Source organism: Heloderma suspectum, chromosome 1 (assembly GCF_057233095.1).
Source record: "Heloderma suspectum isolate Gila_16-S chromosome 1, 16-S_ref, whole genome shotgun sequence".
In the NCBI taxonomy this organism is placed as follows: domain Eukaryota; kingdom Metazoa; phylum Chordata; class Lepidosauria; order Squamata; family Helodermatidae; genus Heloderma; species Heloderma suspectum.
Genome location: NC_139458.1, coordinates 266,634,034 through 266,662,029, shown reverse-complemented (window position 1 = coordinate 266,662,029; position 27,996 = coordinate 266,634,034). Strand labels below are relative to the sequence as shown.

At 43.4% G+C, this 27,996-nt stretch overlaps 1 protein-coding gene across 1 annotated transcript; it reads right to left on the bottom strand.

The window, feature by feature from the left end:
• Positions 1-27,978, bottom strand: SDC1 (syndecan 1). Its single transcript, XM_084826559.1, has 5 exons — positions 27,709-27,978; positions 4,893-4,974; positions 4,098-4,693; positions 3,691-3,832; positions 1-2,336 (listed from the first exon to the last, which is right to left on the bottom strand). Exons 1-5 carry the CDS (start codon positions 27,766-27,768, stop codon positions 2,170-2,172), a joined length of 1,047 nt encoding a protein of 348 aa, XP_084682685.1. The 5' UTR covers positions 27,769-27,978; the 3' UTR covers positions 1-2,169.
• Between the last annotated feature and the right edge of the window lie 18 nt (positions 27,979-27,996).

Below are 27,996 nucleotides of genomic sequence, written 5' to 3'. Positions count from 1 at the left end.
AATAAGGCAAGGCAGACTTTAATACACAAATTTAGAACCCTGCTTCTCAAGTGGATTGTTCCAAGGAAATATTCCTTGCAGCTCAGAATATGCCAAAAAATAATTTGAGTAGGAAAAGGTGGTTCAGGTAATGACATCAGACAATTTATTTTGGCAGACTGCCTTTTTATTGCGTGTGTACGGTTGTGGAATACAAAAAGAACCAATTGAAGTACTTGCATTTGGAAAATAGCTGTTAGTTCGTACCATTTAAAGTTACAGGATTCCAGTTTCAGCTTGACCATTAAAAAACACCCAGTTTTAGCATTATTCTTGCCCAGTAGAAGTGTTTCCTGTATCAGAGAAGGTCAATGACAATCTTTTCATACATAAAAAGGACACAACACCACTTAAAACCTCATAGTAAAAAGGCAGTTATGTATAGTTGCTTTGCACTGAATTTAAGTCAGGAGTTGACAGCCAGGTTTCACACTGGAAAAAAGTGTTTAACCCGCCAGTATAAAGATCAAGAGTGTTTTGGCAGGGAGAGATATGGAAGGCACCAACTGCGTGATTGGCATCTCACAATTATGCTTTAGCTGAAAGATGTACTCCCCTGCCCCCAGCTTGGGACTATATATTTACTTACAGTGTGCTACTGTCAACTCACCCTTTTGCTAGAAACAGAAGGTATCTTTGCAAGCCAAGAAGTGTAAATGGTGAAATAAAGAAGAGCCTAAAGGTGGATGTATGTGTTTTTCTAAAACAAACTAGAGCCTTTACAGAACACTTGTTTAGCATAGATCATTCACATCCATGTCATCCTGTACATTACAGAAATCATACATCTACACTTACTTTACACCAGCTACCTGTTTTTCAAGAGAGCTTTTCCTTCCCTCCCCTCCATACACAGTGTACTTAAAACACATTTAAATACTGCTTTGGAAGTGCTGACATTCATTGATTTGGTCCCATTGATACACAACCTAACAAGACCACTAACATTACATTTTGGACACACAAAGGAGATGAAGGCACACGATCCATCATTAACTCCCTCTTCTACACAGAATAGCTTCTGAAGAAATTTGATCTTCAAACTTTGTTAACGCTCTAACACAAGTTGGACTGAGATAAAAGCCAGCCATGTACATAACAGATGCTCACCCCCCTAGGCTCTGCATGTTGAGCCTCTGCTCCCTGAATTCCTACTACAAACACCAGTCTAATATGATTCTAGTCCCTGGGACTTGGCAGCAACAGGGGCTCTCATTACCCCTTAGCATGCTCTGTCTTGTATGCTGCATGCCACACCCAGCATCCTAGGTAGTGTGTGGCAGAGAGAGGAGAGAGAGAGAGAGAGAGAGAGGGTTTGAAAATCCAGTGGAGAAATAGCCGCTACCAAAAACGCAATGCAGAAGAGGTAGATAACAAGTGGTGGCCCTGGGACTACTATGTGGACTTTGTACACAGTGAATAACAGGGACACCACAGTCAGTAGGACCAGAAGAACTGGAAAAGGGTGCACATCCCAAACACCCGCTGCTCCCCATGTGTCATCTCGGTGTTGCTTCAGGTTTTGAAGCACAGTGTATAAAATTTCTCCCATTGGATTCTAGAAGAATCACACGTCTAACCTGGCAAAGGCTGTGGTTTTTAAAAAAACGTAACCACTTTGGACAGATCATTAACTTTAGGGGAGGATCTTCCTTCTCGCACCGTTCTCACATCCGGCTTCAATATAGTGACTTAGTGTTATCATTGAAAAGGAAAAAGCAACTGTTGAAAGCCACGTAATAGTCTTAAAAGAAAAAGAAAGAAAAGCACACATTTGTGGCTAGTAAATATTGGAGAGGCGGGAAGCATCTTTAATACACACACATTGTACCTTACTAATTTCTTGGCGCTTTCGAAAGACGTCAAGACTATATACAATCGGTTCCTTATCTTCCCCCAGGAGTCCTTAGACAAGACAGAGGTCCCACTTTACAGGTAATCTTTGTGCAAGAAAGCAGGTAAGGGTTTTATTCATCCAGACTGACTTTGGAAAAATATAGTAGTTCCCAATGGCAAGGAGGCAGAGGCTTAAACTCAGTCTTATGGCTTATAGTTTTTTCCCCCTTTAAAATGCAGCGAGAACTCATGATGTCCAGAGACAGAAGAAAAGTGTCTTTAAGTTCAGTTCGTTCATGCATAGAATTCTTCTTGTTTATGTGGTTTTTGATAGCCACCATTGGATTGTTTTGGCTCATCCAATGAATAGCTTCCTTCATCTTTTTTCTTCATTCTGTACAGCATGAACCCAACTAGGAAAGCAGCAAACAGCAAGCCTACTAATCCACCAGCAATGACCCCTGTGGAAAAGGCAAGGATTAGGTTAACATTTTCAGACTAGAAACAATGAAGTGATGAGACATTCTCCTCCTCCAAAAGAGACCAGAGCTTCATCAAACACCAGAGAGGTGCCACTAAGAAAGCTCTTTATGTGAAAGAAATCTACAGACTAAATCTAAGGTGCGGAGCCTGTGGCCCACCAGATATTGGATTTAAACTCCCTGCAGCCCTAGCCAGCATGGCCAGTGGTTAGGGATACTGGGGGTTGTAACTAGTCAACATCTGGGAGTCCACTGGTTCCCCACCCTGGGGTAGATGAGGCAATCCAAATAGTCATCCATGAGGTCTAATTTTTCCTTTAAGTTGTCAAGAATTGGGTTGTGCTTAAAGTATTCTCAGTTGATCTTGGCCTTTTGTGCACACTCTTAAACTCCTCTTAAATGTAGCCTCTAGACCAAGGGTCAGCAACCTGGTGCCCGCCAGGACCCCCAGATGTGCCCACCAGACCCCTGTTGTCCCCTCCTCACTCACCCCCACCCCTACCTTCTGCCTTCCACCTTGCTTGGCAGCTGAGAAGCAAGTCAGGAGACATCTCACCAACTGCCTGTTTCCTCACTGCGGAGGGGAGCACGACAGGAGGCAGAAGTGGCAGTGGGGGTAAGCATGGTGGAACGATGGAGGCGAGAAGGGAGGTAGTGGGGGAAGAAAACCCCAAACAGGAAAGAGAGGAGGAGGAGAAAGAAGGGAGGGGATCAAGAAAAATGGAAATCCTGGAGGGGGGGGGTCAAGAAAAGCAAGAATCCCAAAAATAAGTGTGTGCGGGCCCAAATGAGCACTGAACAAATGCGTCTTCAGACCCCCACGAAAGTGTGCCCATGGGTCCAAAAAGGTTGCCTACTCCTGTTCTAAAGAAAGTTCCAAGACGTTTTAGCATGCAAGTCAGTGATGTGAAGGGAATGCTATTTGTCTCATATGAATGGTTGGCAGAATGCAGTTAATGACTGGATTATCTTCTTTGCAAGGAGAAAAGACACCCACCACACTTTCATGCGCTTTACAAGAACTGGATTGCCAACAAAGCCTATGCTTGACTTATGTATAAGACCTTTATCTAGCCATTGGTACTGAGGCATCCAGCTCCTTGTTACTGGGTTCCAGCCTGTAAGATTGTGCACAATTCCAGCTTGCACAACCATTAACTCTATCATGATGATCAGCTACACCGTAACAAATTTGTGCTGCAACACTATAATATAGTAATGTACATTATGCAGAAAAACATACTGGCAGTTCAGCCAGAGATGTTTCTGCACAAGCTTTAGGTATGGGGAACATGTATGTATGCAAAGACAGACAGAGTCTACTTTTACATACCTCCTAGAACTTCTTTCCTGTCCAATATTCCTTGCGGGGCTCCTTCAGATTTTGCATCCTTTGCTTCTGTATCCAATGCTCTGTTACGTGGTTCAGATTCCTCTGGTATTACTGGTTTCTCATCAATAAATACAAAGTCTCTCTGTAAGGAAGAATGAACACATAATTCACATTTCTCATCCCTCATTTCAAGTGTGAACACATTTTCATACAACTTGTATATTCTGAAAGAGGTGGCAGTTGTACTCTACTTCACAAACTTCCATCACATCATGCATTCAAGGTCTGCATTTAAACAGTTTAAGTCATAGTACAGGTCAATAACTAAGCTAAAAGCCCAAGTATTTGCATTTCAGCATGGTTAACAGATGAACTTAAAGAAGCATAGCTAACTATCTTATCCTCACCTCATCACCAGAACCATCTTCAGATTCAGCCAGAGAAGAGATATCCTCATGGACACCAATGGATGCTGTAGAGGACGCTGTAGAGGACGCTGTAGTGGGACTGGTGATATCCAGACTTGTCTTACTTGTTGGCACAATGTCAAAAGCAGGATTATTTTCATCAATGCTAGATAGGTAGTGCCTGTTATGAGATTCTTCAGACTCAATAACTTTGGCTGTACTAGAAGCTTGTGAGGTTGTAATTCTGACTGTGGAAATATGATGATCAATGACTGGGATTTCTGTTGTCATGACTGTGGACCTTGCTGTTGCTTGCTCAGAAAATGAGTCCAGGTCATCAACTTCAACAGCTACTGTTGTTGAAGCTACTGTTGAAGCTTCTACTGGCTTGTCAGGTACCACATCAATAACTGGGAATACAATTCTGCTCGTTGGGGATGCAGATACTCTTGCATAGTCTTCTGTAGGGCTGCCTGTTCCCTGAACTTCAGGCTGGTTATCTCCCAAGTCAGTAGACACTTCAGGCGTCAACGATGTATTTGTGCTTTCTTGTAGTGGAACATTCCAGGCAACCACAGAATGAGCTGATAAAGGACCTAAACATCAAAATTTGTTTTAGCCAATATTCTAAAAGGGTGTTGTATAAAAGGAAGTTCAGCTACATGGTCCAAGGGTTTGAGAAATCCCATCCCCTGACACGTCAGCCCCACCCAACAGCCATCATGACATAAATCTGCACCCCTCCCTTGAAGTAGATCATTGTTCACAGCTAAGCAAGCACAAAACTAAGCATACCTGCACCAGAGCCAGAAAAAGAGTCATCGTCGTCACCAGATGAGTCCAGGTCTTCAGGAGGGAGACTTGTGTCACTTGGTTGCTTTAGAATAGAAGAATAGAAATTTTAGGATGGGCTCAGTTGATTGTACAGAAAGCATATTACTAAATAGTAGCAAACTGCCCACTATTACACTGGGTGAGGTGCATGTGGAGGGAAGGCTTTTATATTGTCCCACTCATATTTCTTTCAAGGGGGCACAGTTAGGGATGGCGGAGAATTTCTCCCCAAATCTTCGGGGGGCCGAGCGCCAACGCATTCGGCCCCCCGAAATTGGCGGTGAAATTCTCCGCCCCCCCCACCCGGGACTTACCTTTGGCGAATGCCCCTCCCGGCGGCGGGTCCCGGCAGCGGTTCTGCGGCGTTTCGTCGCGGGCGGGGGCAGCAGCCGGTCTCCTGACCGGCTGCCGCCACCGCCATTGCAAAAAAAAAAAAAAACCTAAAGTAAAAAACAACAACACACCTGTGCATAGGCTACGTAACGATTTACGTAGCCTAGCACGGCTAGGTTTCCAAAGTCAGCCGTGATAGGCTACGTAAATCTTCACGTAGCCTATCACGGGGGTACGCGCTTTTTTTTTCCCCCCCAAAGTCACCCGTGATAGGCTACGTGACGATTTACGTAGCCTGTCACGGCTGACTTTGGAAATCTAGCCGTGATAGGCTACGTAAATCGTCACGTAGCCTATCACGGGGTCTTTTTTTTTTTTTTACTTTTTGTTTTGCGGCTGGGGAGACGGGGCGCTTCTCCCCGGCCTGAATTTCGGCCGGGCGAGGCGGGAAGCCTCCCCCCCTTCGCCTGAACTTCGGGGGGAAAAGCGAAGCGCCTCCACCCCACCGCAAAGCCAAGCTGCGAAAAGGTAAGTGACTTTCGTACATCCCTAGGCACAGTATGTCTGTGCTCTCTGCACACAGATGCAAATACACACCCATAGGTCCTTCCTGGCAAGAGCTGAGCCCTCCAGCATCCAGGATGGAGGGCAGGTTCTGCTACCAAATGCAGTGCTTTATGTCCTCCTCTCAACAGGGAGTGGAAGTGCTTGGGGACACAACTGGAGTGACAGCTAAACCTCCTAGACCCTGCTGACCTCGGCCACTGAGAAATCAAGCCTGCTCTTATCTACATAGACCCATGCTGGAGACTACAAAATGAAGTTGCTGCACACATATATTGAACAATAATTACACACAGAATAGATTTTTGAGGTGCTATAATGAATTTTTTTTTTTTTGCACAGAAACCAGACATCAAGAAGATTCAGAATCATGTAAGGGAGACATGGGGAATTGTGCCCAAGGATTCCATTCGCACACAATGTACCAAATGTGCCCTTTACACATGACAGAAGAATGACAGGAACCACTTTCCATGGGTTTGTTCCACTATTGGGGTAGAGACCTTTGAATTTGGTCTTCTCATCTGAAAAGCCTTTGAGGGGGCAAGCTTATGCATGTTTAGACAGAAAGAAGTCCTACAGTTCCCAGCATGCCCCAGCCAGCCATGCTAGCTGGGGCATGCTGGGAGTTGTAGGACTTCTTTCTGTCTAAACATGCATAGGATTGCATCCTCAGTGTTATAAAACTATATGGAATGACCCCCATGGTAAGCAGTTCCCATGCTGTTGCTGCAGCCTTTATGCCTAAAAACCACCTCAGGCGTCATACAATTTGAGTTTACTTACTAGAAGTATTGCATAGCAGTGAGAGGAGAAACATGTTTAGTTATAAGTACATACACACAGTCAGAGAAGAAAGTACCTCCAGGCCATCAAGAGGGTATAAAGAAACTTCTCCTTAATACTGGTGCTTATTGTTGGTGCTTAACAAGGTGTGCACATTTTCAGAATCTATCCATGAAATTTTGGGTAGTGTTGGATCAGTTGAGGAACTCACACAGCATCTTTATTGGTGGGATAGAATCAGAGATCACCTAGTCCAACTCCTGGCTAATGCAGGAAATCCACTGTTATAGCATCTGACAGGTGGCCATCCAGCCTCTGCTAAAAAAACCCTCTAACAAAGGAGTCTACCACCTTCCCAGGCAACTGAACAGCTCATACCTATTAGGAAGTTCTTCCTAAAGTTTACCTGAAATCATTTACCTGTTGATTCAGCTCTTAACCTATGAAGCAAATTTGCTCCATCTTTAAATATTTGAAGATGTCTATTGTATCATCTTGTAATCATCTCTTTTCTAGGATAAATATACCCAAGTCCCTCAACTTTTCTTCAGGACTTGGTCTCCAGGTCTCCCACTGTCTTAGTTGACCTCCTCTAGATGTGCTCCAGTTTGTCAATATCTGTCTTAAACAGCAGTGTCCAGAACAGGGGACAGCACTCCAAGTGAGGTCTGACTAAAGCATAATTAAGCGGTACAATAACGTCTTATATTTGTTGAGGGTCTTTAACACTAACCTCCCTTATAAGAACACAGCATTTACTGGAAACATGCCTACAATCTTTGCTAAATAATACAAGTTATATTTATTTACAATATTTATATACTGTTCCACATCTAAAACACCGTATTAAAAATGTGTTTTTAAAAAACAGATTATTCCCCTTTCTTTTATGTGCCTCTCTGCATGATGCTCTTCAAAGAAACACAGGGTGCTTCCAGATGAGGTTTTTATTGTGTAATTGCCCTGCCTCATTCACAGATTTGGGGAGGGGGGACAGGGGTTGACAAATGTTGCCTTCTATCCATAACCCTCCAATTTTTTCCTACTGCTTTTTGCACTTTTTTCTTATCAGAAAAAAAACTGCTGGGGGGGGGGGAGAGGGAATAAAGTTGCACAATGTACTTTGCTTGGTAGTGCTAGGAGCCTTCCATCTGGAAGCACATACACGTAAAGCTCTCCTGCAGGGCTATTTTATCTATATTGTTTGATTGCACTTTTCCACTTTGTTTCAGCAATGCCGGCATGTTGTTTAAGCAGCTTTTCTACTCTTAAAGGAACCACATCAGGAATAATTGGTTTCCTCCAGGGAGAAACCAAACTAACTCCAAATGTTTTAGCCAGTAAAACAAAAGAACCTAAGTTAGGGTGAACTGTCATGCTATCTTCATAAAATCATTTCCAAATGAGCACAGTAATAGTTTTGATCACTCCCATTTCTATTGACTGTATGTCCCAGAATCTGCTTGGATAGTCTCAAAATAGGATTTTGAGACTAACAGTTCCAAGCTATATTTTCAGATGCTGGGAAGGTTTACAAGTTGCCACAGCCTCTGCTCAGTTTATATTGAGTAGGTCAACCACGTCTCGATGCAGCAGTCCTGAAATAGCAGCTTCTCACTCACTGACACACAAGTGCATCAAATTAGCAGCGTCAACATCTCAGACAAGGATTAGGATGCAACAAATTGTGTGCATTATCTTATTCCTGTGTCCTTACCCTACAGGGTTCACAATGCAAGTTTTTAAACAGGGGACAGGAAGGCCTGGCGTGCTATGGTCCATGGGGTCATGAAGAGTCAGACACGACTGAACGACTGAACAACAACAACAAACCAACATCTTGCCAAATGCTTCAGGCAATTTACATGCATACACAATTTACATGCATTCTGCTTCCATCAGAATGAGCTAGTTACTGCTTTGGAAGACTAAATCTGTCCAGATGGGAAGAGCAAGCACAGTTCCCAGGAGCAACATGTAAGAAAACACCTTACACACAGTACTGAGGCGTTCAGTAGTTCCAATTCCTAGCAGAAAGTGCGTTGAGAGCCGTTTTAGATTCTAATGACTCATTCATCCTCTTTCCCAATATAATAGTTATTATGAAGAGTTTTAAATACTAGATGACTTTACCCATACTAACGATGCAATGTAGATTCTATTCTGAACACACTTTCTTGTAGAAGCTTGTTCTATGCAGATGCACAATTTGTTAAACTAAAAGCCCATCTCAATACCAGAAGTAGATAGCTACAGGGGAGACCTCTGGTAGAGAGCATAGGCGTACAGTTTTCTCACGAGACAGAGAGAAATGCCTGTTACCATGCACCACCAGGCAATTTGACTGTACATGCATACCTTAAGAAGGTAGTGTTATGTGGCTCTAAGATGGCTTGTCAGAGGCTGACGTAGGGAACCTCAGGAAGCCTCTGCCATCGGACAGCCAATTTTCCAATCCTTGGCTCTCCAAGGCCTATATTTCATTTCTTGTACAAACCCTTCCATTTCCAGTTGTTCACAACTAATAAGCCAGGCTTTGTTGTTGTTGTTCAATCGTTAAGTCATGTCCGACTCTTCATGACCCCATGGGCCATAGCACACCAGGACTTCTTGTCCTCTGCTCTCTCCCGGAGTGTGCTCAAGTTCATATTCATTGCATCAGTGATTCTATCTAGCCATCTCATCCTCTGCCGTCCCCTTCTCCTTTTGCCTTCAATCTTTCCCAGCATCAGGGTCTTTTCCAGGGACTTTTCTCTTCGCATTAGGTAGCCAAAATACTTGAGCTTCAGCTTCAGTATCTGTCCTTCCAGTGAGCAGTCAGGGTTGATTTCCTTTAGGATTGACTGATCTGACCTCCTTGCAGTCCGGGGGACTCGTAAGAGTCTTCTCCAGCACCAGTTTGAAAGCATCAATTCTTCGGTGCTCAGCCTTCCTTATTGTCCAGCTCTCACAGCCATACGTTACTACTGGGAAGGCAGGCTACAGTCAGGCTAATAAAGTATAGTTAGGCTATTCAGTACTTGCAAACACATAGCCAGCTACCTTACACTGACAGCGATTTTTTTAAAAAATGATGATTTTAAATACAAATGATGGGTGTTCTTAAAAAAATTAAACCAGACTTTTAAAAATGGTAAATGCCACATTTCTCTTAAAGAACTAAGAGAATAATCCAACTAAGAGCTTCTGTCAGTGGGACTCATAGCGTGTGTGCACGTGTGTGTTGGTGTGTGTTGGAGTGGGGGATAGATGAGGCAAGAATCAATGTCTGAAAGTGCAGCAAGACCAAGTGCTGACCCTATTTGGAAGGTGGAGATTTGGGCTCCACTTCAGGCTATAAAATACCTTGGGCCAGCACCAATTTAATCACTGCTAGAGAATCAAGAACATCTTTTGCTGAGTTCAAGTACTGGCCTGTGACATTTAGGGTGCTTCCAAAAAATGCTTTTACTGTCCTGCCTCATTCACAGAATTTTATCATTGGGGGGGGGGGGCGTTCAGATGAGGTCACCTTCCACGCATAGCCCTCCTGCATTTTCCCCACTGCTCCTTCTGTCTTTTTTTTTTTCTTCTTACAATGTATAATCTTAGGCAAGAAAAGACCCAAGAGCACACAATGCCTTTTGATTGCTTGAGCTAGGACCCCACTGTCTGGAAGTACTCTTAGATTGTGACACCAAAGCCCTATTTTCAACATCACTTGCCATTTTAAGAGACTCTGGCAGCAATTCTGAGAGGCATTAAGACCAATGAGTCCAGCTATTTCTGAGCTCCAGTGAAAGACAGCTGGATATGTCAACCACTATCTGCTCTTTTTAGCTACAAATGGTTTTTCTAAATTCTGAAATTGAAGAACAGGTAAGGAGATAAAGAAGCTTGCAAGCTTTACTACTTGAACTCTGTGATAACTATTTTTCATTCTAGTTATGCTTGATTTGTTAATGAGCTTTATGGAATTGGGTATTGTACATGTTACTCAACTATAGCCACTTGTACTTCAAGCAGTTTTTCCAACAACTTAGACAAATCCATGGCTCTTCATTTACATCACTTATAAAGCAGTAGCTGGCCTTGAAGTAAAAATGGCAGACTGACTGCCATTTGAGGTTTTAAACAGATTGTCTAGCCAAATCCTAACCTTTTTCAGGTGAATGGCTGATGGTTCCACTCCTGTAAGAAACAAGTTGGGTGGGAGTTCTAGACTGGACAAAGATCTGCCTACTGTTGTTTGTGTGAACCCAGGCAAGGCAGCAATGCCCAGACTATACCACCTCAAACCGCCTGTATAAGATTGCTTGGTTGAAGGCTGCCCCATTGGGAAAGAAAGCCAGTGTCTACAAAAACTAGCACATCAGGAGGCAGCTCAATTAGAACTCCTCTCCACAGTATCCAATTTTCTAGTCAAAACAATTTTAATACAGAGGTGCCTTCAGTCATGAGATTATACACCTGCAGTTTAAAGTCCAAAAATAGGTTTTATAATCTAATCAGCTATTAGTATAAAACAAAACCTATGGTAGGTGCACCAGTCCAATTTATACACCGAGGCTACATTACCAAGTAGAGGCGCAACACTAGCATGAAGCCAAGCACGCTACGTGGGCAAGCCATTTGAATCTCTCTGTGTGAAGACTCAACATACTGAAGCTCTTTGAGGGGCTACAATCAAATCAAGATGAAGTAGGCAGATAAGGAATACTCATGGCCCAGTGGGCTGGGCTTCAAAAGAACAGGAGTCATCATGCTTGTCATTTAACTTTCCTTTAAAGTGTCTGAGTTTGCCAAGACTGGTTTCTATTCCAGGCAGTTGCTGTCTTTTTAGATTGTCACTGCACCCTCTTTGCTTTGCTGTGACTCTGCTAGACCTGCCTCCCACATGCAAAACCTTTGGGCATGTGTCTGATCAGACACTGGGATGTCCTTGGCAGGGAGACACAAGGTAGAGTTTGCATGCTGACTCACTGCTAGCTCTCTCAGACACTGCAAGGTAAACCTGGATATTGGATATCAGGATGCCTGTTGGCAGACAGGGGGACTCTTGTGATCAGTGCCTGATCAAGGAGACGGATTATGTTGTGCAGACAACACCCACCTCTCATGGTCAAGGCTTTGCCATGACTTTAAATCTTCTAAGGTATTTCCCAGCAGAAGGCTTAACCCCACTGCTTAGCCAGCTGCAAAGGACAAGTAGTGTAACCTACGGAAAAAGGAAGTCTGTCACAGCAAATGTTTTCTGTTCAAGGCAGAGGGAAGTAAATTTTTAAGCCGAGTTAACTGGTAGCATTCAATACCAACAGTTCCTTAGAACCATAGCTTTGATTAACATGATAAAGGCACCAGAAAGCCAAGAATGTAAGGTTGGTCCAAGACACTTTGCTGCTTGAAGTGAAGGGCAAGCGTCTCCCCACCGCATGCCATGCCCTGAAGGTGATCATACCAGCACTTGAATCTTAGTTCAACACTGGGGATGGGATCGCATCGTCTGCCACACCTGAGGGCTGTAGGCTGGCACAAGGGAGAAGGCAGGCTGGTCAGCACACACAGATCTATCCCAACACCTCACTGCTGCTGCTCCTGGTGCTGCTCAAACAAATGCTGCAATACAGCAGCAGCAGCACATGTCACATGAGCAGAGGAACGCAGGCATGATGCCTACTGGAGCACAGGCCCAAGCTGCTGCCTTTCTCCTGCTAACTTAGTCAGAGGGTTTTCCCAGCAGCACTGTCTGTGATGCTTTGGGAGAAGGCAACTAGGTGGGACAGCAAGGCAGCCCAAGCCAGCAACAAACAAGCATCAGGGGCTCAGGAGGAGAGGGCCCAGAGGATGGCCACCACTACCCCACAGCAGCCACTTCTGAAGGCAGCCGCCTCACTCTGCCAGCCAGTAGGGCTGGCCTTGCAAAAGTGTAAAGCATGTTGTGCACTTCTGCTATGACAAAGAAGTATCAGGAAAGGCAGGTACCTCAAAGTTTTGTCTCAATAACTGTGAAGGCACAAGCCAGAAGAGCAAGAAAGCATCCTGGGGAGAGATGCAACCCTTTTCCTTGGAACACCTCCACCTATGATGAAGCCTACAGTTGCACAACACATCCCACTGCCATCATCCCTACGGCTGACGAGGCAGAGAAGCAGATTTACGGACTGCTGAGGTCACAAGTACCAAAACAGTACCACGTCTCTGAAATTAAAAGCTAACTGGGACCACGCAAATTAGGTGAAAAAGTGGTTTTGTTCATAATAAAGTCTGTACACTTCATGCTGCCACTAATGAATACTTGTAAGCTCCCCACTTCCCAGTCCCTATATTCCCTCTGAAATATCCCAAATATTTTCACTTATTCCAGTGTCCAGTTTGGTCCAACAAGTACCTATCCTTCTGTTAAGTGGTTGTCAACAACATTTTATCTAGACAGTAGAGGCTAGAAGGATTATTTGTTGGAAAAATAAGGAAAGTTATTGATCACATCAAGTGACCAGGTACCACTGAGGACATGTTATGACAGCTTTGCAAAAAGGTTTCAGAAGTTACTAGCTCATAGAAGACTTATCTAGTCCATGTGGCCACATATACCTATGTCACTCACATTTGGTCCCAAGGGGCAGGGGAGAAGATACAGCTTTTGTAAAGCTTCCATCCCTGGTCACCTGGATGCAATTCTTACTCACCAAAGGTGACCATGAGTATGCCTAATTACAAGCCTGTGTTACGAAGAGGGGGAAAAAAGACAGCTAACTATATTGCCAGTTCCTTACAGTAGGCATATAGCATTCGTCCTTTACAGGTATCTGTTCCAACTTACCGTTACAGAAGTACCACTCCTGGGCTTTAGCAGGAGGGAGCTGCATGTTAAAAAGGACTGTTAAAACAGTGCCATTTTCTTCTCCAGACCTCTGTCAGGGTGACTGGACAGCTTAGAGAGAGGATATGGCATATTATAGGCCAAGAGCTGTGGATGTCAAGCATCTTCCCCTTCAACGTGGATCATGGGGGGGCGGGGGAGGTAGTGTTCTTTAGTTTTGCCTGTTTAATAAATGCTGCTCTTTAAGTATATTAATTGATGCTCTTTGAGGAATACATACAAGGGCATTTCCAGACACACACACCCTCCAGCTTCTGAACACAGTCCAACAGCGATGGAATAGGTAACACAGCTTATCTCACAGCACACGGAAAGCGATGTAATTCAGTTTAACCTGATTTTATTTGTCAGTGTGACTAAAATATCTTGTGGGGAGGGGATTGCTTGTAATTTAGCAACAAGTTCTTCTTTATAAAAAGAAATGTAAGTATGGCCACAGAAAGAGCAATTAAGCATTTCAAATGAACAGAACAGGGCATGACTGAAACATGCCACATAGAACAGCATGGTAGAAGGTAATGTACCACTTGAGACTACAGGTGAGGGAAGCCTTTTTTTTTTTTTTTTAACTACATCCCCTGTGTAAAAAAACCCCTCCCCACGAGAAGAAAACTAGCACAGAAAGGAGTGCAGTGGGCTAGAATCTAATTTATCTGCATGCTAGGTAATGGTATAAAGAGGTTTCTTTGTTTTAAAAACAGTATTTCCATCTGTAGTCTGAAACAATGCAGTCCATTTTACAACTCATCTTTCTTCATGTGTAGACCAGACCCGAGAAACAAAGTCTTGTACTTTGATTCAAGTAGCAAAACAGACCAGAATCCATTATTCTTGGTCACTGGTTTATAGCAATGTTGCCCCCATCCCCCCCACAACTACCAGCTGAATTATTCTGCTCCATATCAGGTTCAAGAGCTTCATTTTGAAATGTTTACTTCTGTTATCTCCTCCCAACTTTGTACTAGGCATACAAGTTGTATGGCCAAACCAACTCATTTGCACATAAGAAATGTATTAGTAACCTCCATATAGTTATCCAGAGTGACCCAAAGATAGAAACAGATGGTTAACAGAAACCCAATTACAGTAAAAGGATGACAGACTAGGGCAGACCTAGCCAGCATCACCAATGGTCAGGGATTATAGGAGTTGTATTCCAAAACATCTGGAGCCAACCCTAGACTAGGGCATCAGAGCTCAATTTAGTAATCTTGGGGAAAGTGCTACGTGAATGCTCAACACTCTTCACTTATTATCTAAGAAATGCTCTTCACCATTCTGGAAAGTATGCCAGCATTATTCCTATGTTACAGAGACCGAAACAGAAAGACAGAGTAGTTGGCTAAGGCTATGCATCGAGTTTATGACAGCCTAAATATGAACCAAGAACGTTTATCTCTCCCCTGGGGAAGAAGCAAGCATTATGCTCATGCAGCACATCCATTTTGTATCAATCTCCTGCAAACAGACTTGGCAGCTGATCAGGGAGCTTCCGTTCAATCAGAGAACACACAGAGATGTCCTTTCCACCACTGCCACCCACAGAGGGGGAACACCAACATGCCTGTGTGCTGCACAGAACTGCAGATTATCTTTCACCTCTGGAAGGTGCGCTGAACTGTGAAGGTTATCTGCTGATGCCACGAATCTGAGCACAGCAGTGCCATCTGCGTGACATTTAACAGTCTAGCAAGCTTTTCACCTTGGCACAAACGCTGATGTGAAGACAGCGGTCCTCCTGCCAACGATTTCCATGAGCATCCCTCAAGGTTTACACTTAAGATTTTGATGCAACTAATTTTACAAGACATTGCCAATAAAATTGATAGTGGTGTCATCATGCTCATGGCAGACACAAACCTGACTCACGCTTGAAAGACAGACAACTACATGGGTGTACCTGTCTGCATATACTCCAAGGCCTCTTTCAAGGGAGAAGCAAGGTGGGTGGTAAATGGAAATAGCATTTTCCCGATCATAGCATCTTACCTTTGAAACTCCTTCCCAAGGAGGCTAGCCCGGCACTGTACCAGTTTTCCTTCTGGCACCAGCTGAGAGCTTTCTTTGCCCAGGCATTTTAGTTTTGAAATTGAACATCGGAGTTGTCGTTCCTACGCTAGTTTTAAATTGTTATGTAAGCTGCTCTAAAAGCAGCAAATAAAAACTTCTACATACACTCATACATGGCTGACGCCGCTTCGTAAAGCATGAGCAGAAATAGATTCCACTGGTAAAGCTTTTCCTGAAGTGTACTACTACAGCAGCTTTCAACTGGAGGCGATGCGAGGGCAAAGAGTCAAACTCCCTTCATGCAGGATACCAGCTTGTCTGATAAAAGGGTGTAGCCTAGCCTTTGCCGACAACCAGTTTTGCTGTGTGCAGGGAGGGGTTTTTTTTAAGCATTTCAGACATGGCACAGAGAAACTACCAACTGAGGTGTGAATATACTAATCTGGCTATAATCGCACAGAGACATCTGGCCAAACTAGACACGTAGGAGATGTCTACATGTCCGGATAGGATCTCCTGCACTTTTTTTTAGTAGCTGTGGAGTCATCATCCCCAACCCCATTGAGGCTGTTGGGGTGGTAACCCCGCTTTCCCTGATTAAAATTGCCCCAGCAGGACTAATGGTTTTGAGGGCAATTTTACGTCAGGAAAGTGTGTGAGTGTGCACGAGTGTGTGTGAGTGAGAGAGAGAGACAGCACGCGCATGGAGGTGGGGTTAAACAGTCCCCCCTTGCATGTAGTACTATCAGCTTAATCCAATTCAGCTCCACCCTGAGGCTATTAATGTAAAAATATCAACAGAAGGTCCTAATTGCAGCTCTCCCACATCTAGTCACACCCATAGCAAAAAACACCATTCAGTTTCTACAATGGAAGCAACTGCAGCACTCAGGTGTAATAAATGCATTCTTTTTTTCAGAGACAGAAATAGTCTTTAAACCGACCCCTATTGCATGAAGGCTACACATTGTGGGCCAACCTAGAAAAGGACAAAATATTATAGTCTGCAGTACCAGTTAGACTGGGAACTTGCCAGTTAGTTGATAGCAGCAGCTTCTGAGAGGGTCTCAAGTTACTTCCAAGTTGAGTACCTCCTCCAGCTTTATGGCAGTGCCTGCAATTGCAGCTGCCTCAGTGCCAAGTCTAGCCTCTGTGCTTTCATTACCTCCGATTCTCCTCTTAAATAAAACAGCTTAGATAGGCAAATTGAATGTTATACTTTTTGCGCTAAACTGGAGGCTTTTACTTGGTGAACTTTGGCTTAAATAGCATGACCACGTATACAACTATGGTCCATTTCAAATGGAACCCTCATCTTAAAATCAAAACATCTTTATTGTATTTTTAATTAACATATTTATAGGCTGCCCTTAAGGGTAAAACCCCATTAGAACCAAGATTGCAATTAATACAACAGAAGGTTGTACTGCAAACTCAGTTAATATTTTTATTTATTCAAAATTATTTATAAGCATAAAACCCTTATGTTTTAATTTAAATAACATGTTTTAATTAAGTTCAGGAATGAGCAGAAGACCGGTTTCAAAAAGACAGTCTGCAAATGTCCCAAAAGTAGTAACTACATTTACCTTGGCAACAGTAAATGTAATTACTACAGTAAAAGCTACCAGCTTTTTGGTGTGACTTGCTGATTGGACTAGCATTAATACCAGCCATGAACTCTATGCAAACATCATATTAAGGTTTTGATTTGCAGCATCGTAACTTGGTGTAGAACAACCTTCCCCAACCTGGTGACCTCCAGATGTGTCACACTACAACACCCACCAACCTCCAACATACTAGTAATGACTCAGTTTAATGAATCAGAGTTGCCTGCTAGTCACTCAAACCTAAACCTGTTAGATGTTCCTGACGTGCTTACAGACTCTAGATAAAGCATTGAGTAAACTAGAATAAGCCTAAAGAGTCACTTCTTGTTGTGACATAAGGAGGGATAAGGGCAGTTCACACATGACAGCCCATGGGTTAAACAAACCATGGGCTGTTGGGGACAAGCAGGAGAGAGCGTGCACACCGCCTCCGGTACGCCCACTTGCACTTTTTCTCAACAACCTATGATCGGCTCCTTCATAGGCTGTTGAGTATGACATGCAAACCCAGACCAATGGTTGTTTAGGGGCTAAACAACCCAGTGGCTAACCCAACAACAAACCATGGGTTGACCACTGGGTTGTTTAGCCCCTAAAAAATCCCATCAGTTCACATATCGCGCTCAACAACATACAATGAGCTAATCATAGGTTGTTCAGTAAAAGCGGAAGTGGCAGCCACATGGGAGGCAGCGCGCTCACTCTGTCCTGCTCACACATGACAACCCATGGGTTATTTAAACCATGGATGGTCATTACATGCAAACCAGATCACAGGCTCTATGATCCACAGTTGTAATTTCCCATCCACCAGCAGCAAATACATTTAACTTGGTGAGCGAGGTTCCCGGGGCAAGAGGACTCCCTGTGGTGAGGCCCATAAACCCAATCCTAAGCAATTAGTCATCCCTAAGCCCACTTAAATCAATCATGCATTTTTTTCAAGGGAGAGACCATCCATAGCTCATGCACTGGCAAAAAGAGCAGCACAAAGGTAATGAAGCACACATGCATGCATGCCCACCATTTCCCTTTACAAACGCATGGCTATGCATATGCACTCAGGGTTGAGTCCCACCAAGTCCAACAGTGCTTGCTCTTAGATAACTGCGCACTTGAACATATGAGACTGCCTTACAGAGAGCCATCTAGGCCAGCATTGCTTATCCACTGGCAGCGGATCTCAGGGTCTCTCCCAGCTCTGCTACCAGAAACTGTTTAATTGGAGAGACTCGGCATTGAATCTAAGACATTGTGCTACTGAGCTCATTGTGCTCTTCCTTCAGAACTATGGCCCTTCCGCTTGGTCAGGAAATTTTCAAGGTAAGGGGACTAATTTATGAATATTTTAGTCATAAAAAGAGACTAAGACTACATAGAACTTCTTGGTCTTGAAAGTTTATAATTCTTTCTTCACTTTTGTAGTAAGTTCTCTTGCATGGGAATAACTAGGCATCATACTAGCCCTTTCAACAGTAAATACATGGATTTTGCCCATAGTGGAACTATCAGGCTAACTACTCTTAAAATTATCTTCCGGTTGCAGCTGATATTTTGGTAGTATTGGTCTTTACAGCTGGTGAGAAGAACCAAGTCAAGCCATAGTTTGTGGACCCCTGAACAGGATATTGGCTAAAGAGGGGTTAGTTAACGAATAGTAGATGCCAAGGAGGACACCTTGGCATCTACTGTTGTTTTACATTTTCATTAAGATATATAACCTGCATTAAAAAAAACTGTTGTTTATTCGGTCAGTTGCTTCCGACTCTTCGTGACTTCATGGACCAGCCCACGCCAGAGCTTCCTGTCGGCCATCACCACCCCCAGCTCCCCCAAGGTGGAGTCCGTCACCTCCAGAATATCATCTATCCACCTTGCCCTTGGTCGGCCCCTCTTCCTTTTGCCTTCCACTTTCCCTAGCATCAGCATCTTCTCCAGGGTATCCTGTCTTCTCATGATGTGGCCAGAGTACTTCAGTTTTGCCTTTAATATCATTCCCTCAAGTGAGCAGTCTGGCTTTATTTCCTGGAGTATGGACTGGTTTGATCTTCTTGCAGTCCAAGGCACTCTCGGAATTTTCCTCCAGCACCACAGTTCAAAAGCATCCATCTTCCTTCGCTCAGCCTTCCTTATGGTCCGGCTCTCGCAGCCATAGGTTACTACGGGGAATACCATTGTTTTAACCATGCGGACCTTTGTCTTTAAAAAAAATACACCACTGGAATTTTAAGAGGTGGTTCTCAGAACAGTTTCTTTTATTTATTTATTACATTTCTATACTGCCCAATAGCCAAAGCTCTCTGGGTGATTCACAAACATTTATACAGGTGGGCCAACCAGCATTAGGACAGTTTGAGCAGATGGCAAAAAAATATTCTAGTCCATCATGTTAGAACCTGATAGAGAAGATCAATCTTTTATACTTTCCATCCATATTCTTAATAATAGAAAATGTACAGAGTTATGACTTTGAGATGACTGTGCCCATGGTACAGTGGCATCAAACACTCCCACACCCGCCTTTCCTGCTCTGGCAAAAAAACATTCTTCAATAGAAGGGGCAGGTGTGTATTTTCACCTGCCTCACTCTCCAATCAGTGGATGCTAGTCTGAGTAGCCAGTCTGAACTTCCAGAGATGGCAACAATCCAGCACTACCTTCTGAAACAAAATATTTTCATGTATGCTTTTTATTGCAATTACATTAATTTAATAATTATGTGTGGCCCTTGATTTTTTTGTGTTGGTCAATGGCCCTTGATAGAAAAATGGTCCCCCCACCCCTGTTATAGATAGCTGAGTGGTCACTATCTCTGCTTGCTCCACAAAAAAAGGTGTCTCGTGTTTGCATGTGTGTGTGTGCACACGCATGCACACACTTAGCCCCATCACCATCTTTTAGTGAAGTCAAACAGTTTATGAGACTCTTCCACCCTGACATTATATATCCTGTTTCTCTTGAGTCAATGATCTCCCTCTTGAAGCAACTTTGAAGCTGGCATTGTAAAATTCAATAGCTAACCACTAGAACACCATGTGGTCATTTCCAGAAAGTATTAGTTCTGTCTCTCAACAATATACATCCGTCATCCACATTTCACAAGTTGTGATCTTCGCAAAATGCCTTGATTTTAATCAAAATCCTTAGATTAGCATTTGAAAAGGCAAAAGCTATAGTATAAGAAGCAGGCGGGGAATAGAGAAAGAGTTCATCTGCTTTGAGCAATGAGTTAGGCTGGATATTCCTCCCACTCCCCTATAAAGAACCTTACACTTGGCTTTGACTAGCAACAATACACACTTCACAAAGCCCATCGTAATGTCAAGCAGCCTTCAGTATAATGTATTTTTCCTCAAAGGGAAAAACAGCTCCAAAGTTCTTCATAGAATAACTGTGAGGACCTGCTAATAGCAGCCAATACCACTTAATAAATAAGGAACACATTTGATGAGAAGTTCATCTTGAGAGCTATCTTATTGTAGGCCTATCTCCAGCATCCAAATTCTGAAGGTAGCATGGGCGACCTAGCCATCTTCATATCTGATTAAAGAGGCTTGCCATTGTCAAGTCTCAATGTGCTAGAGGCACATGCAAGATGCAAAGCACATATATGCTGCCTGTGTAAATTAAGGACGTTACTGCCCCAAGTAACTTTCCATAGAGCAGCAAGGAGAAGTTGCTCTATGGAAAGCATGTAGTACATCACAAAATCTACATCTATGGAACAAAACGAATTTTGGTATCAAGATCAGTAGATGAATTCTAAATACCAGGCAAGGTCTAGAGAGTTGCAAGAATTTCAATGAGGATGCAGTTATCAGCACATCAAGAAAGGTCACAGAAGCCTCTGAAGAGCCACAGATCCAAGACAAAAATACAAGTGCAAGAAATAGACGAATAGGATATCACATTTAAAAAGCCCAACTGGTTTCAGAAATCTTTATAACAATTATATACATGCCTCTTGCCAACTTATCATTTCCTATCAAATGTGTTGAAAGCTACTACACCGTTAACCAAAAGGTTTAGATATGCACAGAAAGCGCTTAGGTGTCATGTCTACACAGGAGTTAGAACAGGTACTGCCGGCTAGCCAGCGCCGAGATCATTCAATACCACCTTAGGCGTATGTCATGCCAAACTAGATCAGCTGAACTCCCACAATGCCTAGCAATCCCAGCTGTGGGTGTTTTACAGCCTGGAGTGGAGTTTTGGCTATTGGTGGAAACTGGTATATCAGTTTGCTCAGTTCACTAGTGTAAGTCACTGGCAAGCAATTTTAGACAAATATTTTTAAGATAAATGTTCTCTTAAAGAGTTTCCCTGACAAAGTCCCCAGAGAAGCCATGGTTTCGTTTCTTTGGTAGAAGCAATTAACCAGTTCTGGAAAGCTCTAAGTAATCTTTGGGGCAGGAGAGAAAGCTCCGACATCAGAAAGCTCAATAACAACTGTCTAAATAGCTTTCCTCTAATAGCTTTCCTTCAAGTATACCCTTTGTATACTTGAAGTTGTTGTTAGTATCATTTTTTTCCTCACTCAACAGCTTGAAGTTGAGGTTGCTTAGTCTGCTACTTGACCCTGAAGATACAAATAAAAGGCAACTCAAAATGGGAGATTTGCCACAGCACCATTTAATTTCTGAGCCTTTCTGTTCTGACACTTGAGTCAGTGTTCCTATTTAGAACCTCCTCACTGGCACTAAGCATGGCCAGTACAATTCTGCTTGCAATACATATTATACTTCCTTATTTCCCAATGTTTGCTGATCTTTCACCAAATGAGTGAGCAAGCAGATTCATTGGTGCGCTAACATTTTGTATCAGAGTACAGTCTGTAGGTGTACCTAGGAGCTTCACTTCTATGACTGAGGCCAGTATGTCTTTCCATAACTTAAGGAAATTATCTGGAAAATACATAAGGTCTCTGAAAATCTGTACATATAATAACGCAATTGAGAATGGACTCTAATGCCTAGACCACCAGCTTGCATTTTAATAATCATATCTTTCTTACAAGCAAATTTCTAGCCCACATGATTAGAGGGGTGGACCTGAAAACATCTCAGCAACTTCTGTCCCTTAAAAAGCAGAGGTATCAGTAGTTGGGTGTGAAAGTTTAGCATGTAGCAAAATTATCAGCCATTTTCCAACTATCTTCATGCGTTCCCAAAGCTGCCCTCCTCTGCGTTCTTGGGAGATGCACCACTTTCTTCGTTTTTGTCAAAAAAATATAGCTCAAAATTCTGTAGACCTCATTTGTTTTGCAACAACAAACTTAATTTATGCAAAGTTGTGTAAAACCTGAAGGCTTAGTGGTTGTTGCTATGTACTGCCCGTTCCACAACTTTAACATTATTAAAGCCTGATGCTGGGTAGAGAAGGAACATAAAATATAGTTATGTGTCTTCCCTAAGAAACATTAAAATACACCCAAATCTTTAATTTCCCAAGGGTGGCAGATGGAGCCTAACTTAGTTAACAGTTAATTAGAAAGGAGATCAAACCTGTTGAACTTAATTGGAAAAACAGTTGTTTGGGGAGTACTTGACTTTGACATAATTGTGATTTGATGCTATTATAAAGGATAAAGTGATATTATATAGGATAGCTTTTTCACAACTTGATTAATAGTCATGAAAATTTCAGACTATGCTTATGCCTTGGAATTTTCTATTTGGGTTTTAGAGGACGCTAAATGGTATGACAATGAAGCCACTATTATACTCGTTTCTAGACTCAAGAGAAATTCACCTACGGCAACTTATGACTAGCCAGGAGACTTCTAGAAATCTCTTCCAGTTCTTCTAGATTAACAGCTTCCTTCCCTACTCAAATGTGTTTATGTCATGGTTGGCATTTAGCTTAACCTTTTGTCTGTAATGAAGCAATATTGGGTAGATCTCGGATAGATCTCAGTTTTGTCTGGGATCAAACAATTTCAAATAAGCAGGCTTAGGGCTGCAGTAACTAATCTTTTAGTTTAGGATAGTAGTGAACTACCCAACCTGTAAGATTGTTAGTCACCACTACAGTTAAAATTCTGTTTTCCACAACACAAAAGGCAAGGCTAAATAGGGGAGGGAAGAGATGGTTAAGTATAAGGAAACTTCTACATCCAATTTCCAAGTAATGATACCACTAGAAAAAGCTGTCCCTTACTAAAACTCAGCTTTTTTCAACATACAGAACACTCATGCATGAGACCTCAGGCACAAGCTCATAGCGTTTTATTTTGTACACCCCAGTCCTAAAAAGTGTCACCCTGAAGCAAGTTACTTAACGGGGAAGTCAGTGGGGACTTGCGTAGCAGTACATTCAGATTTTAGCATAAGAATGTCTGAATATATGTATTGCTCATTCAGGAAAGACCATTCAGAGTCCACAAACTCCACTGTGGCATATTTACTGAACTTTTAAGATACATTATGAACATGTAAGTTTGCAAATAAACAATATACAAGGAAAAACTAGTTTGTGGATTATCTACCTTCCCAGTAAATGAACAAGAGAAATTTGATACCCAACACAGACCTGGTTTGCATGTAATGACAACCCATGATCATGCACAAGTGGGAGAAAGCAAGTGCAGTGTCTCCTCTAAAAGAGCAAGCCACAACCACCTTTACTCAACAACGATCGGCTCCTTCATAGGTTGTTGGGCGTGATGTCTGAACCCAGATAGATTGGTTATTTAGGGGCTAGACAACCCAGCAGTTAACCCATGATTTGTTGTTGGGTTAGCCATTGGATTGTTTAGTCCCTGAACAACCCATCTATCCACTTTCGGACATCACGCTCAACAACCTACGAAGGAACTGATCGTAGGTTGATTAAAAGTAGAAATGGCTGGCATCCTCCACTCTCTCCTGTTCACCCTCAACAGCTCATGGTTTGTTTAACCCATGGACTGTTACACATGAACTAGCCCACAGAGTCAGGAAGGTTCCAAGGGATTAGCAACAGCTAGATCTGCACTGCTCAGTCATCAAGAGCACTTGGTCAATTACTTGAATCTCCACTTGTATAGGCAGGAAGTCAACCCCTTGGACATGAATATTTATATGAGAAACAGCATGACATCCAGTGAACATACACAAGTTTTCAACAAGGCATATGCTACTCTTTGATAAAGTGCTTACAACCTAGCTAGAGATAAAACTAGACACCTTATTGTATGGATGATTTATAAGCGAGTCCAATCTAGCTTCAAAGCTTACTAGGTAATTATACATTCTGCATATGCAATGCACACAACTTTGAAAGATGAACTTATTCCAGATTTACATCTGTACAGATCCAACAGTTTAGAAACTTTCTCCAATTATGTACACTGAGCCTATGGTACTACAGTGTCTAGCTTGAAGCATTACCAATACCAATGGGCTTTAAAGCCAGTTAATGCATGCACGTTCACAATATGGCTTGCATGTGTAAATGAGCCCTGCTAGATAAGCCACCAGAGAGAAATTTCATACCACCCAACATTACTACAAGTTGAAGAATCAGTTCACAAACCCACCTGCAAGGTGTCAAGCAGCAAGCAATCAGAAGGTAGAATTGCAGAGCTGGAAAGTACCTTGGAGGTCATTTAGCTAGTGGAGGCTGGTGGGTCCAGCTCAGTGGGGTTGTGAATCTGCTCCAGGTTTCAGTAAGACTGTAACCAGAGCAGATTCACTGCCCCACTGATACCAGAGCCACCAGCCTCCACTGCATTTAGCCTAACTCCCTGCTTAATGCAGGATAACACTGCAGCATCCATGACAGATGGTAGTCCAGCCTCTACTTAAATACCTCCAGCAGAGAATGAAGATACATTGGGCAGTATCCAATATTGCCACTTGTCCAGTTGCACCAGTGGGACCAACCACTTACACAACAGAAGGTAGAACGCTTGTTTCCAGATCAGACAGGTCAACAGAGTTTCCTTCTGCAAGCATGAACCCTGTTCATGAAACAAGGGTTTTTTATTACTTTTTTTAACCGCTAGCCCCCTGATACTTTAGCAGTGAGTCCTGCTGACGTGCAGGCTGCCCATTCTGCATGCACATGTGAACCAACTGTTACAAATATGGTTATAATGATCAGCAAAAACAGAAACCCACATACAGTCCTTAAAGCTTTGGTACAAATCAATTTTGAGATGTTATCATTTATAAATTAGAGTCTCAAAGCTTGAGTGTTCAGTAGTTCTGCTGTTTTAGGCACCTTTAAATCAGAGCCGTACCTCAGCATGAGAGAGATGCATTTTGTAGTGGTAGTTACTCTGATGGACAGCTGTAAATCTGACACAGAATGTTCTAAATCAAGTGACTTATACAGTCAATTTGTCAAGAGACTCTGGGAGTGGCAATTAGGCAGGAGGTGGGCATTGTTTATTCAGTGGCAACATCTGCTGGTTGTGGTGCTCAGGAAAGAAACTAGTAATAAGGTTTACTATGGGCTCGAGTGTGAATACAGTCTGTTTTAACAAGATACAGGCTAATGCCTGTTTATAAGGATGCAGTAGCATCAACTCAGTATCTCAGACTATAGTTTTAGCTCAGAACACTACAAAAACCTGTCTTCAGATTTGTTGGGTGTAAGTAAGTATCTAGTACAAAGAGAGTCCAGAATTATTGAATTCAGCAGCCATAAAGTTCCAGGTGAAGTATGAACTCCCCTTTCTCATTTTAAATTATGAAATTCTGTGCACCCTTATCTGGGAATAAATCCCAATGAAACAAATGTGAAGGTGCATAGGATGCATAAGTTTCATATGGCAAGAACGATGCATGATAGTGAGCAGCAAGCAACAGGTTCTGTGAAAATGGGGGGAGAGGACAGTTTTGAATACTGACATCCAGATTTCATGTTTTAGTCACAAGAGCACAGAAAGAAAACAAGATATTTTAAAATCATACCATATTTTATTCACTAAGAGGCACCAGCACAGAAAGCGGCAGGCACCTAACAAGCACCTATGCCCTCCTCTGATGATATGTCGTGCAACAAAGTTAATGATTATGCTTAATTGTGAGGTTACCTGTAGAAAAACTGCTCTTGGAGAAACGTCCTGACAGCACTCTAGTTGTTGTTTTTTTAAAAAACTGTCCGTTTTAACAGCTGGTATCGCAACTATTTGATTAAGCAGCCTTGGAGAAAAAGAGCAAAAGCGACCCATGACTCTTGCTTGTGCAAGGAAAAAAAGGGGGGGGGCTCTTTGAAGCCCTATTAGTGTTCTGCCTCAAAACTTGGGTGTGCAGCAGTTATGTTGCTTCAGGCACTTTTAAATCAGAGCCGTACCTATTTATTTAGAACGTACAAAGAGCACCAAACTTTTTTAAAAAAAAAATTAAGCTGTTTTAAGAATTCATGTGTCTAGTAAGAAAACAATATGGGAAGCTCTTTCTCTACCCCTCATGGAAATAGAGCGCTGTCTGTTTTCCAAGGTGTATCGTGGTTTTCAAAGTTAGAAAATTAGCACAAGATTCTAGGCCTCTATGGAGTAAAGCCAGCAACCAGGAAAATTCATTAACATTTGTGTCAGAGAAGAACAATCATAATGTAGGGCTAGTAACTGCCGTGATTCTCTATCAGTGCCCCTTTGCCAGCAAATTATTCCCAAACTATCGTGGACAAGCTTAACCACTCTCTCATAAATGAAGTATAGAGCATCTTGTGGTGCAGCGGCTAGCAACTAGCAAACTGCACTTGCATCTGCATGACCTGATTTCCAGAACACAGGAAAATCCCGTGCTTTACACGTGTGTAGGACTGGCATACATGTCACAATGTACACCCAAGGCGCACTCTCTACTGCCTCCCATGCAGACATTTTGTAACATGTGAAATGGCACTCAGCTCCTGGAGCACGTAGCCGACCACTCTGCTCGAGGTGGAACCTGCCCTTCAGAGTTAAAAGCCAGCGAGCAACAAGGGCACACCGCGCCACAGAAGAACAAGGCAAATATCCGGCTTACTACAAGGAGGTTGCCAGCAACGAGGTAGCGGGGGAGAGAGACAGCTCAGCGCGAGGGCGGGAGTGGGGGAGACTTCGAGGCTGAGAGGAGAAAAATTCCAGTCAGGTTATGAGACTCCATGGTCTGGTTTGAATTAAGCCTTCGGGGGCAGCCTCGGCTTGATTCCCCCAGCCAACACAATAGACTATTATGGAGTCCCCTCAGCTGAACTTTTAAAGTCGCTTCTCGTCCCTCAAGAACCTGCTGAACAGTGTGTGTGTGTTGGGGGGGGCGTAAGCAGCAACGAGGCGGGAGCTCCCCCCGCCCCCGAAAAGGAAACGCTTCTCGTGCGCTCTGCCCCACAAGACACCAGCTGGAACCGCTTTACAGGCACTGACTGGGGGAGGTGGGAGAAAGAAAGCGCGCGGGGAGGCAGGCGGCCGCCAGGCTCCCCCTTCCCTCCAATTCAGCTGTACTGGGGGAATTCGGACGTCAGGGTGGCTTGGCTCTTTCCCGCGGCTGCTGAGAAAGAAAAAGAAACGACTGCCGGGCTTGCACGGGACGCCTTTCCCTCTCCTCCGACTTGACCACGTGCAGCCGTCCCTTCCAGCGCGCCGGCAAAGAGCCAAGCCGCCACGAGAAAGCTCCCTCCTCCCGCTCGGGGGTCTACTCACCGCCAGCACCGCCTGGAAGCAAAAGAGCACCACGCACAGCGCCCCTGCCGCGCTGACCATCTTCGCCGTTTCGAAGCAGCCGCCTTCCAAAGCGCACCCGGTAGCGAATCTGATGCGCCTTCGTCGTCGTCTTCCAATGCTGCTGCTGCTGCTGCTGCTGCTGCTGCTGCTGCTGCTGCTGCTGCTGCTGCTCCTTTCCTTCCGCGCCTCGCCACCAGCGACTGCTGCAAAAAAAAAAAAAACGCCCTGGACGAAGCAGGACTGAACTCTGCCTTCTAATATAAATCG